This window comes from Larus michahellis, chromosome 7, assembly GCF_964199755.1.
Source record: "Larus michahellis chromosome 7, bLarMic1.1, whole genome shotgun sequence".
Lineage (NCBI taxonomy): Eukaryota > Metazoa > Chordata > Aves > Charadriiformes > Laridae > Larus > Larus michahellis.
Genome location: NC_133902.1, coordinates 28,523,090 through 28,541,462, shown reverse-complemented (window position 1 = coordinate 28,541,462; position 18,373 = coordinate 28,523,090). Strand labels below are relative to the sequence as shown.

The 18,373-nt window shown below is 42.4% G+C and overlaps 2 protein-coding genes across 5 annotated transcripts in view; one reads left to right on the top strand and one right to left on the bottom strand.

The window, feature by feature from the left end:
- Nucleotides 1–2,477, bottom strand: part of CDK15 (cyclin dependent kinase 15) — a 36,842-nt gene extending 34,365 nt beyond the window's left edge. Inside the window, exons 1-3 of the mRNA XM_074593845.1 lie at nucleotides 2,364–2,477; nucleotides 1,089–1,186; nucleotides 369–448 (exon numbers count right to left, since the gene is read on the bottom strand). Coding sequence (XP_074449946.1) covers nucleotides 369–448; nucleotides 1,089–1,186; nucleotides 2,364–2,477 — 292 coding nt within the window. The remainder of the gene's footprint in view (nucleotides 1–368; nucleotides 449–1,088; nucleotides 1,187–2,363) is intronic.
- Nucleotides 2,478–5,728: 3,251 nt separating this feature from the next.
- ALS2 (alsin Rho guanine nucleotide exchange factor ALS2) overlaps nucleotides 5,729–18,373 on the top strand; it is a 46,584-nt gene continuing 33,939 nt past the window's right edge. The window contains exons 1-4 of one of the 4 annotated variants that reach the window (XM_074593841.1): nucleotides 5,729–5,821; nucleotides 10,591–10,680; nucleotides 13,115–13,269; nucleotides 14,677–15,596. In XM_074593841.1, coding sequence (XP_074449942.1) covers nucleotides 10,661–10,680; nucleotides 13,115–13,269; nucleotides 14,677–15,596 — 1,095 coding nt within the window. In that variant the 5' untranslated portion in view covers nucleotides 5,729–5,821; nucleotides 10,591–10,660. Of the gene's footprint in view, nucleotides 5,822–10,285; nucleotides 10,681–13,114; nucleotides 13,270–14,676; nucleotides 15,597–18,373 lie in introns of those variants that run through there. The other 3 variants (XM_074593842.1, XM_074593844.1, XM_074593843.1) reach the window with 3 other exon arrangements.

Below are 18,373 nucleotides of genomic sequence, written 5' to 3'. Positions count from 1 at the left end.
GAAAGCAACCACAGAGCTGGCGGCAGGCAGGAAGTGTAAGAGGGTCCTGCGCTGCTAGAAAGGACGTGCTCTGGCTGCAGACGGCATTCTCCTTATCACAAACTCGGATGCATCTGTCACTAGGGAATACACCAGGCAGCAGGTTCACCCTCTGCCCATCAGATGCTCACCCAGCCCAGCACAAAGATCTCCTTCATGAAGGGATAAGGAAACCAAGAGTTTTGGGAGAAGGACAGCTGGCACATTAAGCAGGCAAGAAAGGACTTAGGAAGACATCACATGGAGCTTTTTCAGGTTTAAACAAACGCTCTTCAAGAGTCATGTCCCTTGCTCTTCACCAATGTTTGAAGAAGCTCTTTATGGCTTACCTTCACGAATGGCTGTAAAGGGCACTCCCTCCTCTGCCTCCAGCCTGATCACTTTCAATGCCACCAACTGGCCATTGATCCTGTCAGGTCAGAGTGGAAGGTCACACAAAGCACCTCAGTGCTTGGCACGACAACAACATTAACAGTCTCCTGGGGCGCTCCACACTTACCCAAGCAAAATTTCTAGGGCTCACACCCCACCCAGGCCAAGCTCAGAAAGGAATTGCAAACCACCTCCACCTTGTCTTCATAAGCAGGGAAACAGGAGCCAGCCCGCCTGGACAGAGTAGCATGGTTCTGTTGACCAGGTATTGCTAGAGCATGGCTTTGGGCAGTGTTCCCACCCTGCCCTCTCACAGCTTTCCTGCCCCCATGTGACGGCAGCATGGCCTCACCTCCAATTTTGCCATCATGCAGCAATCCCTCATTCCAAGGAAAACCCTCACTCCCTCGCTGGTGCAGACAATCTCATGGCATGCTGATGTGGAGCAAAGTGTCTTTGTGGAGCCTCCATGGCTGTAGTGGGGGAGTTCCCTGAAAAACCTGGATGGAGCTTTGTGAATATCCTGGCTAAAGACAAAACTGGGGTTTTGATTTGCCTTTATCTTTCTGTAAGTACTCTGAATTGCCCAGTTTCAAGCGCATTCTTCTGGATTCCTGTAAGGGGTGTTTTCAGCAGGCACTGGGAAGGCAATAATGGCACCAGTGGTACTTGCTCACCTGCTGATTCCCTTGTACACAGTTGCACAGGATCCTTCACACAGCTTCTCCAGATGTACATAGGATGTGGCAGCTCCAAACGGGATGCCTCGTCTCTGCTTCATGGAGAAATTTATATGTATTTTAGATTGCTGGGTAGAACAAGAAGCTACTGGCATGTCATTCAGTAATTAAATACTGATTCATGGCTGGAATAATCATAGGATGAAATGTCTCCTGTCTGCCTCTATGGCTGCTGCACACTCACCCATTTGAACCTCTCCACACCATCCTGCTCCTGCAAAGGATCAGCATAACTCCAAGGCCTCCAGCTCCGAAGGGTGTGGAGACGCGGGGGCTGCAGTGAGGGTAGAGGAAGGGATGCTCTGGTTACACCCAACGGCTGGCACAGGAAAAGAAGGCAAACTATTTCACTGGCAAACCACCATTTTACTGATGTGATTCTTTCCTCTCTCCTTGACTGTCCTGCCTTTGGGCACTTCACATCATTTTCATCTACCTCCCCGCCAGTGACGGATGTCCAGTACAGTTTCTCAGCTCTGTCTGTGAGGGGAGCAACTGTCTGTATGTTCCTGTCTTGGCAAATGGTAGCGCTTACTCTGAAGAAGTGAAGATAAAACTGCCCTAACTGCAGAGGATGCTTCTACCAGTGTAATTCTAAGTGCATGTTACTCTCTCTTACAGTTGATTTATTCGTCTCTAGATAGCAATCTTTTAGGGCAGGGACTAAAAACCAAATGCAGGAGTGAAACTTCAGGGAGCTTAAATTTATATCTTCTCCTCCTTAACCCCCCCTCCCCCCTTCCTCACCACTGTATAATTTACACAGCCTGTTAATTTGGCCCATAGAGCATAACGGTGCCATAAACTATAAAAATAGTAGTAATGAATGGCAGGCAGCCTGCAAGCTCCTCCTGAGCAGCTACGTTGGATGGGTGCCTGCATTATCATTTGACCCAAATGTAACAGGATTTGCAATCTATGGCATTCTGCCTCCTCCAGAACTGTAGGTAGTTGGCTCCCTCCCTGTTTTACAATGCTTCATTGGCATAGAGCTCGCTAGAGTGCAATCTTCTCCCTGTTCATCACATCAAAGGCATTTATTGTTATCTAAGGCACCGAGTCCTCTTTCAGTAGCTGCACAAGCCTGAAGCTGCAAAGTTTGATGCTCTCTGGTTAGAAGCAAATATGAATGTTTTGCACTCCCACACGAAGTGGAAGAACCCAGGTTTAACCTGCCTCAATGCAGAAGTATCACGCTGTGATATTAAATACCTCTGCTGTAGATGCCGCTTCCGTGTGCTGAAGGATATGTTGGGATCCCCTTCTCTCTGAACAGCTGCTGCAGCTTTCTGGTCTGACAGCACATATGCACAACATGTCTCCCATGTTGTCCTGTTTTGATTAAAATCTATCTCTTCTTCTCTCCTTTGCTCCTCCTCATCCCTCTGTCTGTAATAACAGTTCATATGACTTGCATGAGGTCTCTGCCTCAAGCAGTCTTGTGATTTCTACAGTTTTTCTTTGAAAGTCCAACACGCAGTGATCCAAATTCACCTCTGGAGCAGCTCCATTGATTTCAGCTCATTTCGCACGTGCCCTCCAAAAACAGGCAGCATTTTTTCATACCTAAAGTTGGAGAATTAAGCAATAAATCCAAACTTTCTGCGCGTACAAATTTCTTTCAGTTAAGCAACTCTTGGTGTAAGATGTTAGGTAATGAAGTGATAGGTTTCATACAGAAACAGACCTTGAGTTCCCTCCATGCCTATAGCAGTTACTATTCTATATGCCATTAGGCTTTAAGTTGAGCTGTCCGAGCGTGGCTGAGTCATGCTTTCTGCAGGAGCTGGAGCTGTACCCTGACTGTCCTTGCTTCAGCATTTACATCCTTAGCCATGATCTGGTGGCGGTGTCAGCGTGGGGAGCCCTCTGTCCCTGCTCAATCACTTCTCTAAGGGATGCGGTGAGTTGAGGCTGATAGAAAGTAGTCTTGTCGCCAGGTCAAAATAGCCAGAGCCATCTGATGAATCCAGCCCAAAATAGATTTCATCAATTATCTACTGGCTAGGCAACACACAATGGGCTTGTGCCAATGTGGACAGATAAAAGTCCCCTCCTTTCAATCCCCCATGAGTGGGACTCGCTGAGCAGCTTCCTAGGACTAACCCCCAACTCACACTAGTGTAACGGTGAAAGGGCTGAGGAAAATGCTGGCAAGGGGTGAGGGAGCAAGCGTTGTACTGTGGAGTTTTTATACTGACCCCTGAGGTGCTTTAGTTGTCATTTGAATGCATGATGGTGAAACCTTCCCTTTGCTTCACTGTTTTGGTGGCTAAGAATAATACTCTTTGAGCAAAGGGATTTTTTAAGCAAAAATGTGCTGGGAAGGCAGGAACAATTCCTCTGTTTTATTGCAAGCAAATTACGCAGCCTTTGCATGGGAAGAAGGAGCTAACATACCCGAAAGGCTTGATTTCTTTTATGTGATTTTCTTTTGCAGTGCCCAGTTAGCCATAATTTGTTATATATCTATCACCATGGACTTCAGTCTTCTATTTATTTTCCATGTATTCTTTGAGCCATCAGAATACAGCAGGAATTTGGATGTGCTGCCCAGGCATGAGAAAGGTCGTCTAGATGCAACATACTTGGTAATAAACTGGTTTTGCAAGCATCGTTTGAACATCTGTACAAAGTTTCTTATTCTGGAAAATATTTTTTATTGTTATGACCATATCTATACAAATGGACTTTAAAAATGTGTTTAAGCATAAATAACACTTGCATTTTAAAGGAATGGAAAGACAAATGCACAAGAAGTACACAAAATAAAATTTTACATTTTAATTCTTATGAAGATTATTATCATAGGTACATTCTGTGTCAGGGAGTAGGAGGGAATTACTCCGTTACAAAGAAAAATCATCCAACTTTTCCTAGTTAGCAAGAGCTGGTAAATGAAGAAAGCATGCTAATTGAAAAAAAAAATAATGAAAAAAAGCATTCATTTCAGTTAGCAGAGGAAATGCTACAATAGAAATGTTTAATACTGTAAATGTTTAATGTAAGAGTTTATAAAGGAGAGTCTATACCTGTCTTTGGAACCACAGTTCTTAAAGGAAAGCTTCCGGCAAGGTAAGAAATAGTCTACTCATTGCTGACATAACACAGGAAGTACATTTTGCAAAATTTGTTCACGTGGAAGCATATATAGCGTGTATATACATATACAGATAGAGGTCTATCTACGTATTGTAAACATATATTTACATATTGTAAACACATTTTGTAAAATTTATGCATGTATAAAATGTGTGTGTGTGCCATTTGTATGTACATGTCCATGTTCATAACTCTAGATTTAGAGGTGGCTTGTCCTGTGGGAAAGCTCTGGATTAGCCTCTCAGAAAGCCATGGTGCTCCCATTTAAACCAGCACCCGACCTTGGTGTGTTTATGGAGCAAGAAAGGCCAGCTGGGTATTATTGCTAGTTATTGGTCAGGCTTCCTGTGTAGGTCACAGCCTCCTTCTTTACTTGTGCCTCTAATGTTTTAAAAATCTATCTTCAGGTGCCTTTCACACACAGAATGGTTCGGGTTGGAAGGGACCTTAAAGATCATCTAGTTCCAGCCCCCCTGCCACGGGCAGGGACACCTCCCACTAGACCAGGCTGCTCAAAGCCCCATCCAGCCTGGCCTCGAACACTTCCAGGGATGGGGCACCCACAACTTCTCTGGGTAACCTGTTCCAGTGCCTCACCAGCCCCACAGTAATGAATTTTTTCCTGATATCCAATCTAAATCTACCCTCTCTCAACTTGAGGCCGTTACCCTGTGTCCTATCACTCCACTCCCTGATAGAGAGTCCCTCCCCAGCTTTCCTGTAGGCCCCCTTCAGATACTGGAAGGCTGCTGTAAGGTCTCCCCAGAGCCTTCTCTTCTCCAGGCTGAACAACCCCAACTCTCTCAGTCTGTCCTCATAGCAGAGGTGCTCCAGCCCTCTGATCATCTTTGTGGCCCTCCTCTGGACCTGTTCCAACAGGTCCATGTCCTTCTTGTGCTGAGGACTCCAGAGCTGGACGCAGTACTCCAGGTGGGGTCTCACCAGCACGGAGTAGAGGGGCAGAATCACCTCTCTCAACCTGCTGGCCACACTTCCTTTGATGCAGCCCAGGATGTGGTTGGATTTCTGGGCTGCAAGTGCACATTGCTGGCCCATGTTGAGCTTCTCGTCCACCAGCACCCCAAGCCCTTCCCCTCAGGGCTGCTCTCAAGCCATTCTCCGCCCAACCTGTATTTGTGCCAGGGATTGCCATGGCCTGGTTGAATTTCACGAAGTTCATGAGGCCTTTCCTGCACTTTTGGCGCTAGCGCACAACCAGCCTCCCCGCGCTCCTGTTTACTGGCCTCAAGGCGCCGGGAACAGCCACCGCCGACCAACCGCCTTTTGGGCCAGCGGAGGGGGCCGGGCAGTCCCGCTCCGCTCCCCGCGGGCGGGTCTCGCCCTGTTTTGTCCCGGGCAGGGACCCGTCGGCGCCGGCGTCGGACCCGCCCCCCCGGGCGCAGCGGCCTCTCTACCTAAGGCCCCCGCGCGCGCGCGCACTGGCAGGCGCTGGGCTCCGCCCCCTGCAGGGCCCAGGCCCCGCCCCGCGCCCCCGCGTGAATCAGCTGATCTGCGCCCCGGCGGCGGGATCCTGTGCGGTGCCGGGTGAGGCGGAAGGTGGCCCAGGGGTGAGCAGGGCGGTGTGTGGGTAGGCAGGGGCAGCAGGCAGCACGGAGCATGAGTCACGCGGTGCGTCGACCCGTGCGGGGGGTGTGTGTCGCGGGGACGCGTTACCCTCCGCCGACCCGCAGCGGCCCCGCGCAGCCGTTAGTCACCCGCGCGCTCCCTCAGCCCGCCAGTGGCCTCTCACAGCTTCCCCCCGCCCCGGCTCCTGCTTGGGGCATCCCTGCCCTCAGGCCTCCCCACTGGGAGCCGCTCGGGCAGGGCAGGGGCTGCCCTGGCTGCAGGGCAACAGGTGGGGAAAGTTTGGGGGGGGTGTTAAGGGGAGCAGCGGGGGAAGTGGCTGCCCTGCCCTGACGGGAAACGGGGGGCGCAGCGCTGTGGCGGGAAGCTGGCTGGCCGGAGAGCTCTGGGCCGGCCCGTCGCGGCCCTTGGGCCTCCCACACCTGAGCTTTGTGGCGGGAGGGGGTGTGCGGTTGTGCCGCACTGGTGATCAGGGAACAGGCCTCTTCTCGCCTAGGGGCTGGGCTTGACGAGCTAGGGAGAGGCTAAAGGACAGCTCTGAAGGTGCTGGCTGTCCGACTCCTCTCATTCTCCGAGAGCCTGGTAGGGCAGAGATGTTGAGGTTTATTTCTGTAGGTTCCTAAAGGACTCCTCCCTTTTGATGGGAAGAGACCACCTGAACTTTAAATAGTACGCCCTTAATCTCCTTCCACTTTTGTTTCAAAGTCCTTTCTCTTTGCATGACTTGGTTGCTTGTGAGCAAATGCTGTTTCAACTTTTGGAGTCTATTGAGTGAAAATCCTAGCGTGGTTGCAATGTTGTTTACAGATGACGTAGCATGCTGTCACTCTCGCAGACTTCCTCTTCCAGCACAAATGTGTTTTGGTGAGATGCTGGGGAGCAACTAGAGTAGTGGTAGATGACTGGTAGTTGATCTCTGCTGTCAAGAGTTTGCTGCTGCTGTTGTAGTGCAGCAACTTACAGAAGCTATACTTATCATCTCTCAGTTTCAGTGGAGTTAACTGTTTTCAGAAGGGGAAGCACCTGGACATGTGCTAAATTGAGAAGATGTAATTTCAAAAGAAAAAGGAGGAAGGAATATTAAGAAATTTTTTAATCTCTTACAACTTTAGTAAATTTTAAATTATTAATTACATGCTATAGCAGATAGTTTTCAGCTGTGTTCTTTTAGCTGATACTAAGCCCTTTTTCCCGACTCCTTTACTATTATATTTTGTTTGCTACTGTCACTCATCTAGTGGAACTGGAATTAAAAGCTTTGAGGCCTCACCTGAAGGGATTGCTGCTGTCTTTCAGTAGCAAGTTGTTTTGTTCTGCTCTGAACAGATCTTAATCACACAGTGGTACAAACAGTGGTTGTACCTAGTCACTGCTGACCAAAACACAAGGTCTTCTTGAACAGGTGAACCATAGTTAGTAATAATAAATGATGATATGTATGTAGACAAGACTAATGTTGACACCTGTTTTGAATTAGGAAGTTTGGAAGTAACCTCCTTCAGAACCTGAATAGATAACTTGTATAACAAACTTGTGGTGTTGGTAGTGTAAGTTATCGCTAAATACGGTGCAACAAATTTAGGAAAAATGTGTTTCTAAATATTTAAGTAAACATGTTGTAGAAGTATTTGTAGCATTTATTAACTGTAGCAGGTAAATAAGCACATGAGGCTGGTGGGAGTTCTAGTATTTCTGAAAATCAGAGGCACGCCAGTTGTTCCTGTTCGGTATTGAATGTAAGATTACTTTTATACCTATGATGCTTATTACTGACTGGTCAATGTCCAGTGAAGGACACAGTCCCATAGTAATAAGAGTAATGTTTACTCCACTTTATTCCCTGCCATAGCAGTTATTATGGTGTGGTAGTATTTGATTTCTGGAGAATTTGATTTAGCATTCTACTCTGTAAGTGGAAAGTATGACATCAGCGTCATGCTAGTGACCATCTGTCTGTAACACAAATCCGTTTCATAATTTGGCACTATTGGCACTCTTTGCTTTTTTCCTCTTGCAGTGTTGAAGCAAAAATGTAGAAAGTAAATGTATGCGTGTAGAAAGTAAATGCAGTGCAGCTGTTGTTATCATACTCATCTTCCATACCACGAGAATGATGTATCTTGCCTGGCTGTTCACTTCTTGTGAACATTAAACCTAAAAAGAATTCAGGTAATCTTAGTGGAAAAGAAATAACATATATGTAATGCTGCAATGTAATATTATATAAATATGAAATTAGGTGAAGATCGTGAAGGAAAAGGAAATATTCCTATTGGGAGGAAGAAACTTTCTATTTCTAAGTACTTCGTTTGTAGCTGTGACCAAATGACCTGTATCAGCTGTATTAGCTGTGAATGAAAGTAATATTGTGCTGTCCTAGGAGTGAATGGAAACTTGCACTGAACTTGAAAAAAAAAACAGTTTAAAAAGAAAACAGTTTGACTATCATTTTCCCTCATATACATAAATGCTTAGCAATGCAACCTTAAGTGTGATTTTTGTGAAGAAAATGTCTCCGTTATCATATCACTCTCTTAGTTTCTAGTCCACCAGTATTGCAGGTTTCTTACTTGATAATTACACCACTAATTTTTCAATTGGGCCTTCAAGGAAGATCTTGCAGAACAGCTTATCAGATGCCTGCCTTTAACATTGTTTTGTTATAATCAGAAGTTTTCATGAGAATTATAGTGAATTTTTGTGCGGTCGAAGCTCATGAAAATGTAAGAAATTCTTTGAGCCCTTAAAAAAATAATAAAAATTATTTTAAAAATCCCTACATTATAGAAGTCAAGAACTTTAAGCCTCACTTCCCTGATCTTAAATAAGTATATACGATGTAAATATGTTTAATACTTTGATGACTCTATCAACACTCCCATCTCTTTGTCTGATTCACCGATCCATTGGATATTTATATGTGAAGCTACAGTTCTTCACAGAGAAGTGCCAGCATTTTCAAGAAAATGAATTGTAGGGTTAGGTGGTTTTGAGTAGGTTAAAAAAACCGCTCAAATATACTTACTCCAAGAAAGAACACATCACAAAGTTAGAAGTTCCAAAAATATGCTTCCATTTTCCTTTGATGTTCCATCAACACCTCTGTTACTGAAGTGTTGCATGGCAGTTTCCTTCTATTAGTGAGACTTCCTCTGTTAATATTTTAAAAGTTAACTTTTATAGCTGTAGGTGGGTTTTTTTAGTTGTGTGGTGTTTTGTTTTGTGTTTTTTTTTCTTTTTTAGTTGAGGAAGGAGAGACAGAAGTGTCTTCAAAGCAATATCTTTCTGGTGACAACTGCGGCTTCGTGTATATCTGGTCCTAGAAAGTATGCTCTGATTTTTTTTTTTTAAGAGCAAGGTGCATATGACTTATCACAATACTATTCTATCATATTAATTTGATTTCATATTTTTGTGTCTCTTTATCTTTTTGTGATAAGTTCTTTGCCAACCCTGAAGCCCAAATGACTTATTTTTAGTGTCCTGTATTTGGAAAACTGAAAACATTTGGTGTGATGTGTTGCTGTTTCTGTCTATAAAGGTCTGCTTGGTACTTCATTATTCAGAGCAGTCTAGTGAAAGTGTTGGAATTTGTGTTAGTTATTTCAATTATCTATCAACTTGATTACTATTTCCACGTGCGATTTGAAACTTCCGCATGCAATTTACAGGTTTGCATATATTGTCTCTCGTAATCAAGACCAGCTATGTTTTATTTCTATTTTCTGTATGTAAGAGCTTCAGTCTACTCATTCTGGATATTTTCTTGGAGATATATTGTTTTAAAAGACCATTATTAAGTAATTTATTTCCTGATTTTATTACAGTGGATATCGGACAGCAACTATAATAAAGCAAAAGTGTCTAAAGAATTTATCCATGAAACTTATTTTATTTTGATAAATATGATTACATGCATACATTAATGTAACTAAAATTTTTAATACTTCATCTAGTAAGGCAGTATATCAAGAAAAATTAGAATTATTTCAATAGTAAAAAGCCAAACCAATTATAAGAAACAAAGATTAAATGTAGTTTTGTTTTATTACAAGAAAAGTAATACAAAGGTATCTTCATGAAGATGAAAAGCTGTGAAAGTGAACTTGCAAAATTCAAAATCTGAAAGGATAAAAGCAGAAATAGAGCAGCCACTTTTCTTTCTCCTTGGCTTCCGTGGTCTTAACATATTTTCATATATACTCTGCTACCAGTTTGATGAAGAAATGTTTTGAACTCTTAATTGGCTTTTTGCATTTCTGCACCGGCTTTAATAGAATTGTACCTGTTAACGGTAATACACGCTTTGGTTCAGGAATACGGTTATGAATTCAACTCAACCATTTTCTGCTCATTCAAATCTGTTTACCTTATAGATTTAGCTTGAGCATAGAATTCTATCTTATATTAGACTGACAATGGATCAGTTATCCTGCTTTGATGTTTCTTGAGTGGTGTACTGAGAATTAGAGAGAGAGATCGATGTTAATTTCTGCCTTTGAACTAGGTTTTGTTCAGTCTGTCCTTACAATAGACCTATTGTCAGATGAGTAGGTAGGGCAAGTCTGGCTGTTTAGCTTTTGTCTGCCAACTCAGTGTGAGTACACTAAGTATTTCAACCATTTTAGTGTTGCGGAACTGCTTATTTATTTAACATGGGATCTAAAGCTTTGCTGCTTGTTTATTGATTTTTTTTTTTTTTTTTAGGCTTAACATTATTTGTAATTAAGTAGCTGTTTTTTCTGTTTTACAGTTTGTGGAAGTTATATTGTTCCCTTTGAAAGAGGAATGATTTTGTGGTGATGGAGTGCTGCCACTGACAGATGGACTCACAGGAAAGAAGGTGAGAATGAGCAGCTAGGTGAAGCCACAGAGGCTCCCTGAAATATGCCAGCTCATGATCATCCTGTAAAATGATTAAGTAGTTTCAGCATAATCTTTATGTAACTTGCACTAAAGGGAAGAGGAGTAACTTAGCTTGAGTTTCATTTATGTCTGGAACACTCAGCTTACTACAACAGCAACTTTTTTTTAAAGTTGATTGTTTAAACTTGTGGAGGGATAGCTGTAGGCTGTAAACTCGAAAGTAACGTTCTCTGGTAAACAGTAAGTCATATCTGTTACCTGCACCTGTGAATTTTGATTCTGGACCAATAGCCCTGCAGTAGACTGTTCTTTTGCTCCTTATTTCTTCTGCTAAGATACCTGACAGAGGTCACATATTTTGGAGGTGGAAAATTAATGTCTTGTAATAAATCCAGATATGCACTGTCCAAATTTGTCTTCCACGGTTCTCTGAAGACTTATTAGGATTTGGACTTAATTTAAGGCACAGTATGTTATCAGGTTGTGTTCTTTGGTGTGCTTTGCCCATCTGAGTAAAATCTGGATTTTGATTTTTAGCTAAATGTCCTACCTATGATGTTGGATTTTTCTAACTTTTTTTTCCTGGCCTATATATTACTCATTTGGTTTCTTTTTAATTTACTTCTATTCTAAACACAAGTTCTTTGTATTTAAAATGCAAGATTGACCCTGTGTTTTAATATTATATATGTTGTTTGGATTAAATTACTTCTGTGAATTACATAACAGTTCTTGACTGTCACCTTTTTGTTGTGTTTTTCTTCTGTTATGTGGGAAAAGAAGAGAGATTGGGGCTGAGCACAGGAGCTGAGACACACATAATTCCATCACTTAGTTATTTGCATTTTGAATGTTTCGGAGGCAGAGAGTGCAAAGGTATTGTTTGTCCTACGCACCAAAACTAGCAAAACTTTTAGTTTAAAAATGAGTCTGCATGAATAGGGCCTTATGGCTTTTGAAGGTGCTACTTGCATAAGTTGTCCACAATGCAGCCTATCGGACCAGCTTTTTCTGGGTTTGCTTCAGTATGGGAATGCATTTGGGGTTTTGTGCCCTTTCTTCTAGACAAAGATTGCCATTTTGTCAAAAGCTCTTCTTGCTACCTTACGTATTTAGCTTCACAGGTTCATGCAAAGCTGCAAGAACTGATTTATATGGGGAGTAAATTATTTGATTGGTGAGAAATGAGGAGCTAAACCTCCTTTTTTTCCTGCAGGGTGGATAACAATCTATTCTATATAAAGTTTTAAATCAATTTAAAGAAAACTCTTAACTTGAAATGCTGTCAGTCTATATTGATGTTTAAAATTAGTTTTTGTGTTTGTTTCAATCAAGTGATTCCACAAATTGTTAAAATTGTGCTTGTTGTCAAACTTCTGAGGAATTTCTTTGTGCTGAATGGGAGCAGTTTCTGACTGAGCATTTAAACCAGAATGTGTTGGAAGTGTTAAACCAGCTTTGGATAGTTCCAGTCACTTCTGCAAGCCCAGATACTGCTATTGTGTTTCAGGATCTTTGGTTTTGTTTTTTTTTTTTTTTTCCTTTTTTTCTTGGTTCAATTGATTTGAATGACTGGCTCATTTGAATCTAAGAAACTCATTAACAATTAAAAGTGGAAAAATAACCCAACCAGAACTTCATTTTTCTCTCTAAAGGTAGAAGTGAGAGTATAAAGGATGAGTTCTTACAGGTATAATGTTTTGAAGACACTGTGAATGGGAGCAATCAGTTCTCAGTAAAATCTGCACACAACACATCCTTTGCTTAATTACTTTTAAAGCAAATGTTGAGATGTTTATGTGTATTTCCAGTATACTTGATGTCCTATGTAACTAATAAAAACATGGTTATAAGGCTTTTTTCCCCTGCATTTTCATTTCCAAAAGCTCAGTAATCAAAACATGAATAAAACCTAATAAATCAGAAATATTCCTTCTGCTTTCTAACACAGGAAGAGTTAACATTATAAATATCACTGTTCAGATGGGGACAGAGTTGCTTAAATGTGTGTAGAACTGATGCCATGATCTCCCTTAGCATACAGTGGCAGAGTTGTGTATGAATTTGATGTCCTTGCTGTGAGAAACAAATATAATATATAATATAAAGGCTGTATCAGTTGTGAATAAATGTGTATTTAAGTTTACTAGTGACAAGATCAGCTGCTTTTCAGACAGTAAAGTACAAATGAAAAAGAAAGCTAATGATTTCAAATAGAAGATACTTGTTTTTCATTTAAATAACATTTAAATTAAGGTTATCAAATTGCAAATGAAATATGTTGATTTCCTGAAATTAAAACTAATGCCCGAACTACTAAATCTTTTCTACATATGTGAAAAGCAAACTATGCATTACTGAAACACAGAAAACTTCAAGCTGATTCTCTATTTCCTCCAATCTTTTTGTAGCTCAGAAGAGGCAGAAGGAGCCAAAGAGAGAGGCCTGGTCTATGTTTGGAAGGCTGGTTCCTGCTCTGTAACTCCAGAAAGGCTTCCAGGCCTCAGTGGAAAAACTGTATTACAGGCAGCCCTGGGAATACATCATGGGTTACTTCTAACAGAAGGTAATAAGCACCTTAATTGTAAAGATTTGAGCCAATAACAAACTTTAGTTATTGTCAAGTTTTCTTCTTTTAGAATTTTTTTTCCTTTCAATCTGTTTCGTATACAGGTTTTAAACAGTTAGATGTTTAACTTTGCCAGTATTTCCTTCTTAGTTATAAGTTACTTAAAACTGTGTTGGAATAGAAATTATATGCATAGTGTATTCTTTCATACTTTTTCATCTTTTAACAATGGCTCTGGATTTCCTGTTTAAAGACGGTAATGTAATCTGAACTATGTTAACTGACAATGACATTTCTTGTGATATTTTTCATTCAAAAAAGACAATACAGCAAGAGGTTCTCTTAATGTGTAAGAGCGTTAGTTTCTGTGTGCTTCTGGAAGTATGTGTAGCTAATAGATGCATTTGAGTCTTGATTTGTGAGCAGTTTGGCACTGTGAATCAAAGTATTTCTAAAAGCCAGTCCATTTAAGTGTTTGCATAGCTTGCTCCTTACTTGTACTGATCAATGGGCGTACAGTTGTAAAGACTAAATTGGAAGTTGCTCCTTTGATTTTTCTCTGATGTTTTTGAAAGAAAGATTCCAGGTTATTGGTGAGCCTGCTATAAGCACCTCTCTGTCTATTGGAGTCATGGAGCTCCAGTGTTTTGGGTTTTTTGTTTCTTTGTTTTTTTTTTTTTGAACATGTTTCTTTCATAATTAAAAGGACTTTTTGCACGTGTGTCCTTGCACCCTGAAGCATGTTGTTTGTGGGTATGATTTACTATTTTTCTGTCACTGTGAGAACAACTGTTCCTTTTAAAAATAGATTTCTGCTTTTCTTTAGAATTAGCAAAATAACTTGACCTGGCATTGCTGCAGTCTTTTCAGGTAAAGGTAATGAAATTTTGGAGATGCTGCAGTATAACATCAAACCAGTGGCAAGATAGATTTGTCCACCCCTCCCACTTTCCACCTCCTAGGTCAATCCTATTTTACTGTAGGGTGGCAGACGGTACAGTTTGATCCTAGATCTCTGTATGTTAAGATGAGGTCTGTACTTTGTCATGCTCTTTAAGTATGGTTGTATGTCCTTAGTATGTTGTATGTTCTTAAAATAGAAAGGACCAATAAATACACTTGAATATAGTAGAATTTTTAGCATTACTTGGTTCAACAATGTGTGCATGCACAGGGTAACATTAGCATGAGGTATAGAACTTAATAGCAGCAGTAGCAGAGAGCAACCAGCAGTCGTCATGTATCAATAGTCACAGTTTTGCTAAGCCTGGAGCAAACTAAAAATTGGTATATGTTTATCTGAATCTCTCTTCAAATTTTTGTATTGGTTTAACTTCATTAGACTCATGCTAGGTTTTTGTTTTTGGTTTTGTTCCCCCCCCCCCACCCCCCCCCCCCACCCAGGTGGAGAGGTCTACAGTTTTGGAAAACTGCCGTGGAAATCAGGACCAGAGGAGTCATGTGCTAATAGTCCTATCTTAGAAAATACTTTGCTTGGGCATCATGTTATTACAGTGGCAGCTGGCAGCTTTCATAATGGAGCCGTGACAGAAAGTGGTGTGGTGTACATGTGGGGCAACAATTCTGCTGGCCAGTGTGCAGTTGCTAATCAGCCATGTGTGCCAGAGCCACAACCCATCAGCATTTCTGATTCTGAAACCAGTCCTCTGTTATCAGTAAGGATTTTGCAGCTGGCATGTGGAGAGGAACACACGCTGGCACTGTCACTAAGCAGAGAGATATGGGCTTGGGGGAGCGGCTGCCAGCTTGGTCTCATAACAACAACGTTCCCAGTGACAAAGCCACAGAAGGTAGAGCACCTGGCAGGACGTATTGTGCTCCAGATTGCTTGTGGAGCCTACCACAGCCTGGCTCTGGTACAATGTCTCCCTGTGCAGGAAATGAAGCCTATCCCAGAGAGGTGCAATCATTGCAGTCAACTTCTCATTACCATGACGGACAAGGAAGATCATGTAATCATTTCAGATAGTCACTGTTGCCCACTGGGTGTAACCCTGTCTGATAACCAGCCAGAAAATCATGTCTTCTGTCCCTCGTTGGAGACTCTAGAAGGAAAAAGTATAACAGGTAGCCAAAGTGAAGACTTTCAGAAACCACTTGTGGAAGAACATACGGTTGTTGCTTTAGAATCTGATGGAGCAAGTATGCTTTCCAGCAATGATGGACAGGAAGACAGTGGAATTTCTAGTCCTGGAAATATTCTGTTCCCAGACAAAAAAGAAGTGAAAGAGTACTTAATCAGTTTAGCAGATAACTCATTAAATGAGAGCCTGGAGAAAAACATCTGCACGGAACCCGAGCAGGTTGGTACCTAGTCACTAGCTCTCAATTTGCTACAACTCCTCTTGTATATGTGGCAATGTTACTCTTTTCAGAAATGAAAAATTCTGTTAGTTTAATGTAGCTGTGATGTTTCTGGAGTTTCGAAGTGTTTCTTCTCTGTGATGGTTCTCAACTTTTAAGTGGAGGAGTTTTTGTCCTCCATCCTTGTTCAATTGTAAGCCTTTAATGTGAGCGGCCTTGACAGTGCTGTAGTCTCTTCTCTTGTGGTCCGCAGTACCAGAACCATATAAGCCAGTTTCCCATTCTCTAGCTGTTTATGAAGCATGGGTTTCCCATTTGTGTGGGGCAGTAGCTGGTACTTCTCTAATTTACCTTTAAGGTAAAACTTTCTTTTCTATACGTGGAATGAATCCCTCGCAAATCTAATAGAATCTTAAGGTTGGAAAGGGACCTCTGGAGATCATCTAGTCCAAGCCCCCTGCCAGAGCAGGCTCACCTTAGAGCAGGTTGCACAGGAACGCGTCCAGGCGGGTTTGGAATGTCTCCAGGGACAGAGACTCCACCACCTCTCTGGGCAGCCTGTTCCAGTGCTCTGCCACCCTCAAAGTAAAGAAGTTCCTCCTCATGTTTAGGTGGAACTTCCTATGCTCAAGTTTGTGCCCACTACCTCTTGTCCTGTCGCTGGTCACCACTGAAAAGAGCCTGGCCCCATCCTCCTGACACCCACCCTTTAAGTATTTATAAGTGTTGATAAGGTCCCCCCTCAGCCGTCTTTTTTTCCAGTCTGAAGAGACCCAAATCCCTCAGTCTTTCTTCATAAGAGAGGTCTTCCAGTCCCCTAATCATCTTGGTAGCCCTTTGCTGCACCCTCTCCAGTAGTTCCCTGTCCTTCTTGAACCGGGGAGCCCAGAAGTGGACACAGTACTCCAGGTGCGGCCTCCCCAAGGCAGAGTAGAGGGGGAGGATGACCTCCCTCGACCTGCTGGCCACGCTCTTCTTGATGCGCCCCAGGGTGCCATTGGCCTTTTTGGCCACAAGGGCACATTGCCGGCTCATGGTCATCCTGTAGTCCACCAGGACTCCCAGGTCTCTTTCCACAGAGCTGCTCTCCAGCAGGTCAGCCCCCAACCTGTTCTGGTGCATGGGGTTATTCCTCCCCAGGTGCAGCACCCTACACTTGCCCTTAATGAATTTCATAAGGCTCCTCTCTGCCCAAATCTCCAGCCTGTCCAGGTCTCTCTGTATGGTGGCACAGCCTTCCGGTGTGTCAACCACCACCCCTAGCTTTGTGTCATCAGCAAACTTGCTGAGGGTGGACTCTATCCCCTCATCCAGGTCATTGAGGAATATATTGAACAGGACTGGACCCCGTACTGACCCCTGGGGAACACCACTTGTCACTGACCTCCAACTAGACTCTGTGCCCCTAATCACTACCCTCTGAGCTCTGTCTTTCAACCAGTTTTCTGTCCACCCCACTGTCCATTCATCAAGCCCACGCTTCCTAAGCTTCCCTGTGAGGATGCTGTGGGAGACTGTGTCGAACGCCATGCTTAAGTCAAGGTAGACCACATCTACTGCCCTCCCCTCATCTATCCATCCAGTCATGCCGTCGTAGAAGGCTATCAGATTATTACCAGATAATTTCTCAATCAGTTAAAAATTCTGGACTGCAAGTAAAGATTGTAAAGGGGATGTTAAAGCGTTGACCCAAAGGCTTCTAATGTTAATCATGTAGGCGTTGCATAAACTTATAAACAGGGATGGGAAATACATAAGTACTAATCTGTTTTGTGTGACGTGGAAAATGGTTCAACACCACTGTTTTGATGCTATGGTAAAACAGAAAAGTAATAATTTCTTAATAAGCATCAGTAAATGCTTGATATGAAAGTTCAAGATCTGTTCCCAGCTCCCTGCCAAATACTATGTTTTCCACTATTTTGAAAAAAATCTTATTTGGGGTCGGGGGGAAGAAGATACAACCCAAAAGCTATTAGACAGAAAGCTAATCAAAAATCTTGCAGTGTGGTCTGGCAGTCCCTATGTAAGTGCTGTCCTACTGGATGGTTTATGGTAAAGGTAACGTCTGTAAGAAAAGCTGCCACTCTGTGGCCCTATACACAAAATTCAGAGCAGAATTCTGAAAATTTCTCTTGTCATTTCAAGTGTTGTGTAGATAACAATTTTTTCAATCTGTTTTTATTGGTCAGTAAGAAGTTTTTCCACAATGGTTCTGGGAGATAAATTCCACGGTGCCTAATAAGTAGTTGATTTTTTTATCAACTCTGATTGGAAGAAGGGGGACAGGGGAATACTTTAAAACCAAAACAAAATGTCCAGTAACTCGGTGATTCAGCAAGTTATGTTTTCCTATTCTGAGAGAAACTTATTTCGGAGGAATAAACATTGTGTGAACACAGTTGTCCTTCCTTTTGCTTTTTGCTAATGCGTATGCATTCTAGCAGTTGCGGGCCTCTCAGACTCGTGCAAGACCTCCTGCTGTTAGGAAATGACTGAAACACGTAGTTTCATGCTCCCTTTCTCAAATCCTTGTTCCTGGAGTATTTCCAGAGTACTGTTCCCCTCACACAGTTCCAGGAATAAACAAGCCTGGAACTTGTTCACTGACTTTTAACACAATTGAGCATACACGTGATGAGCAGATGAGGACTCTAAAATAATTTTTCACTGTGAGTAAAATCCTTTGTTTCTCTCTGCTTTCCTGCACAAATTGAGTTTGCTTTTCTGTAATGCGAGGCATGGCTTTTATAAATAGGAATGAAGTACAAGCAAA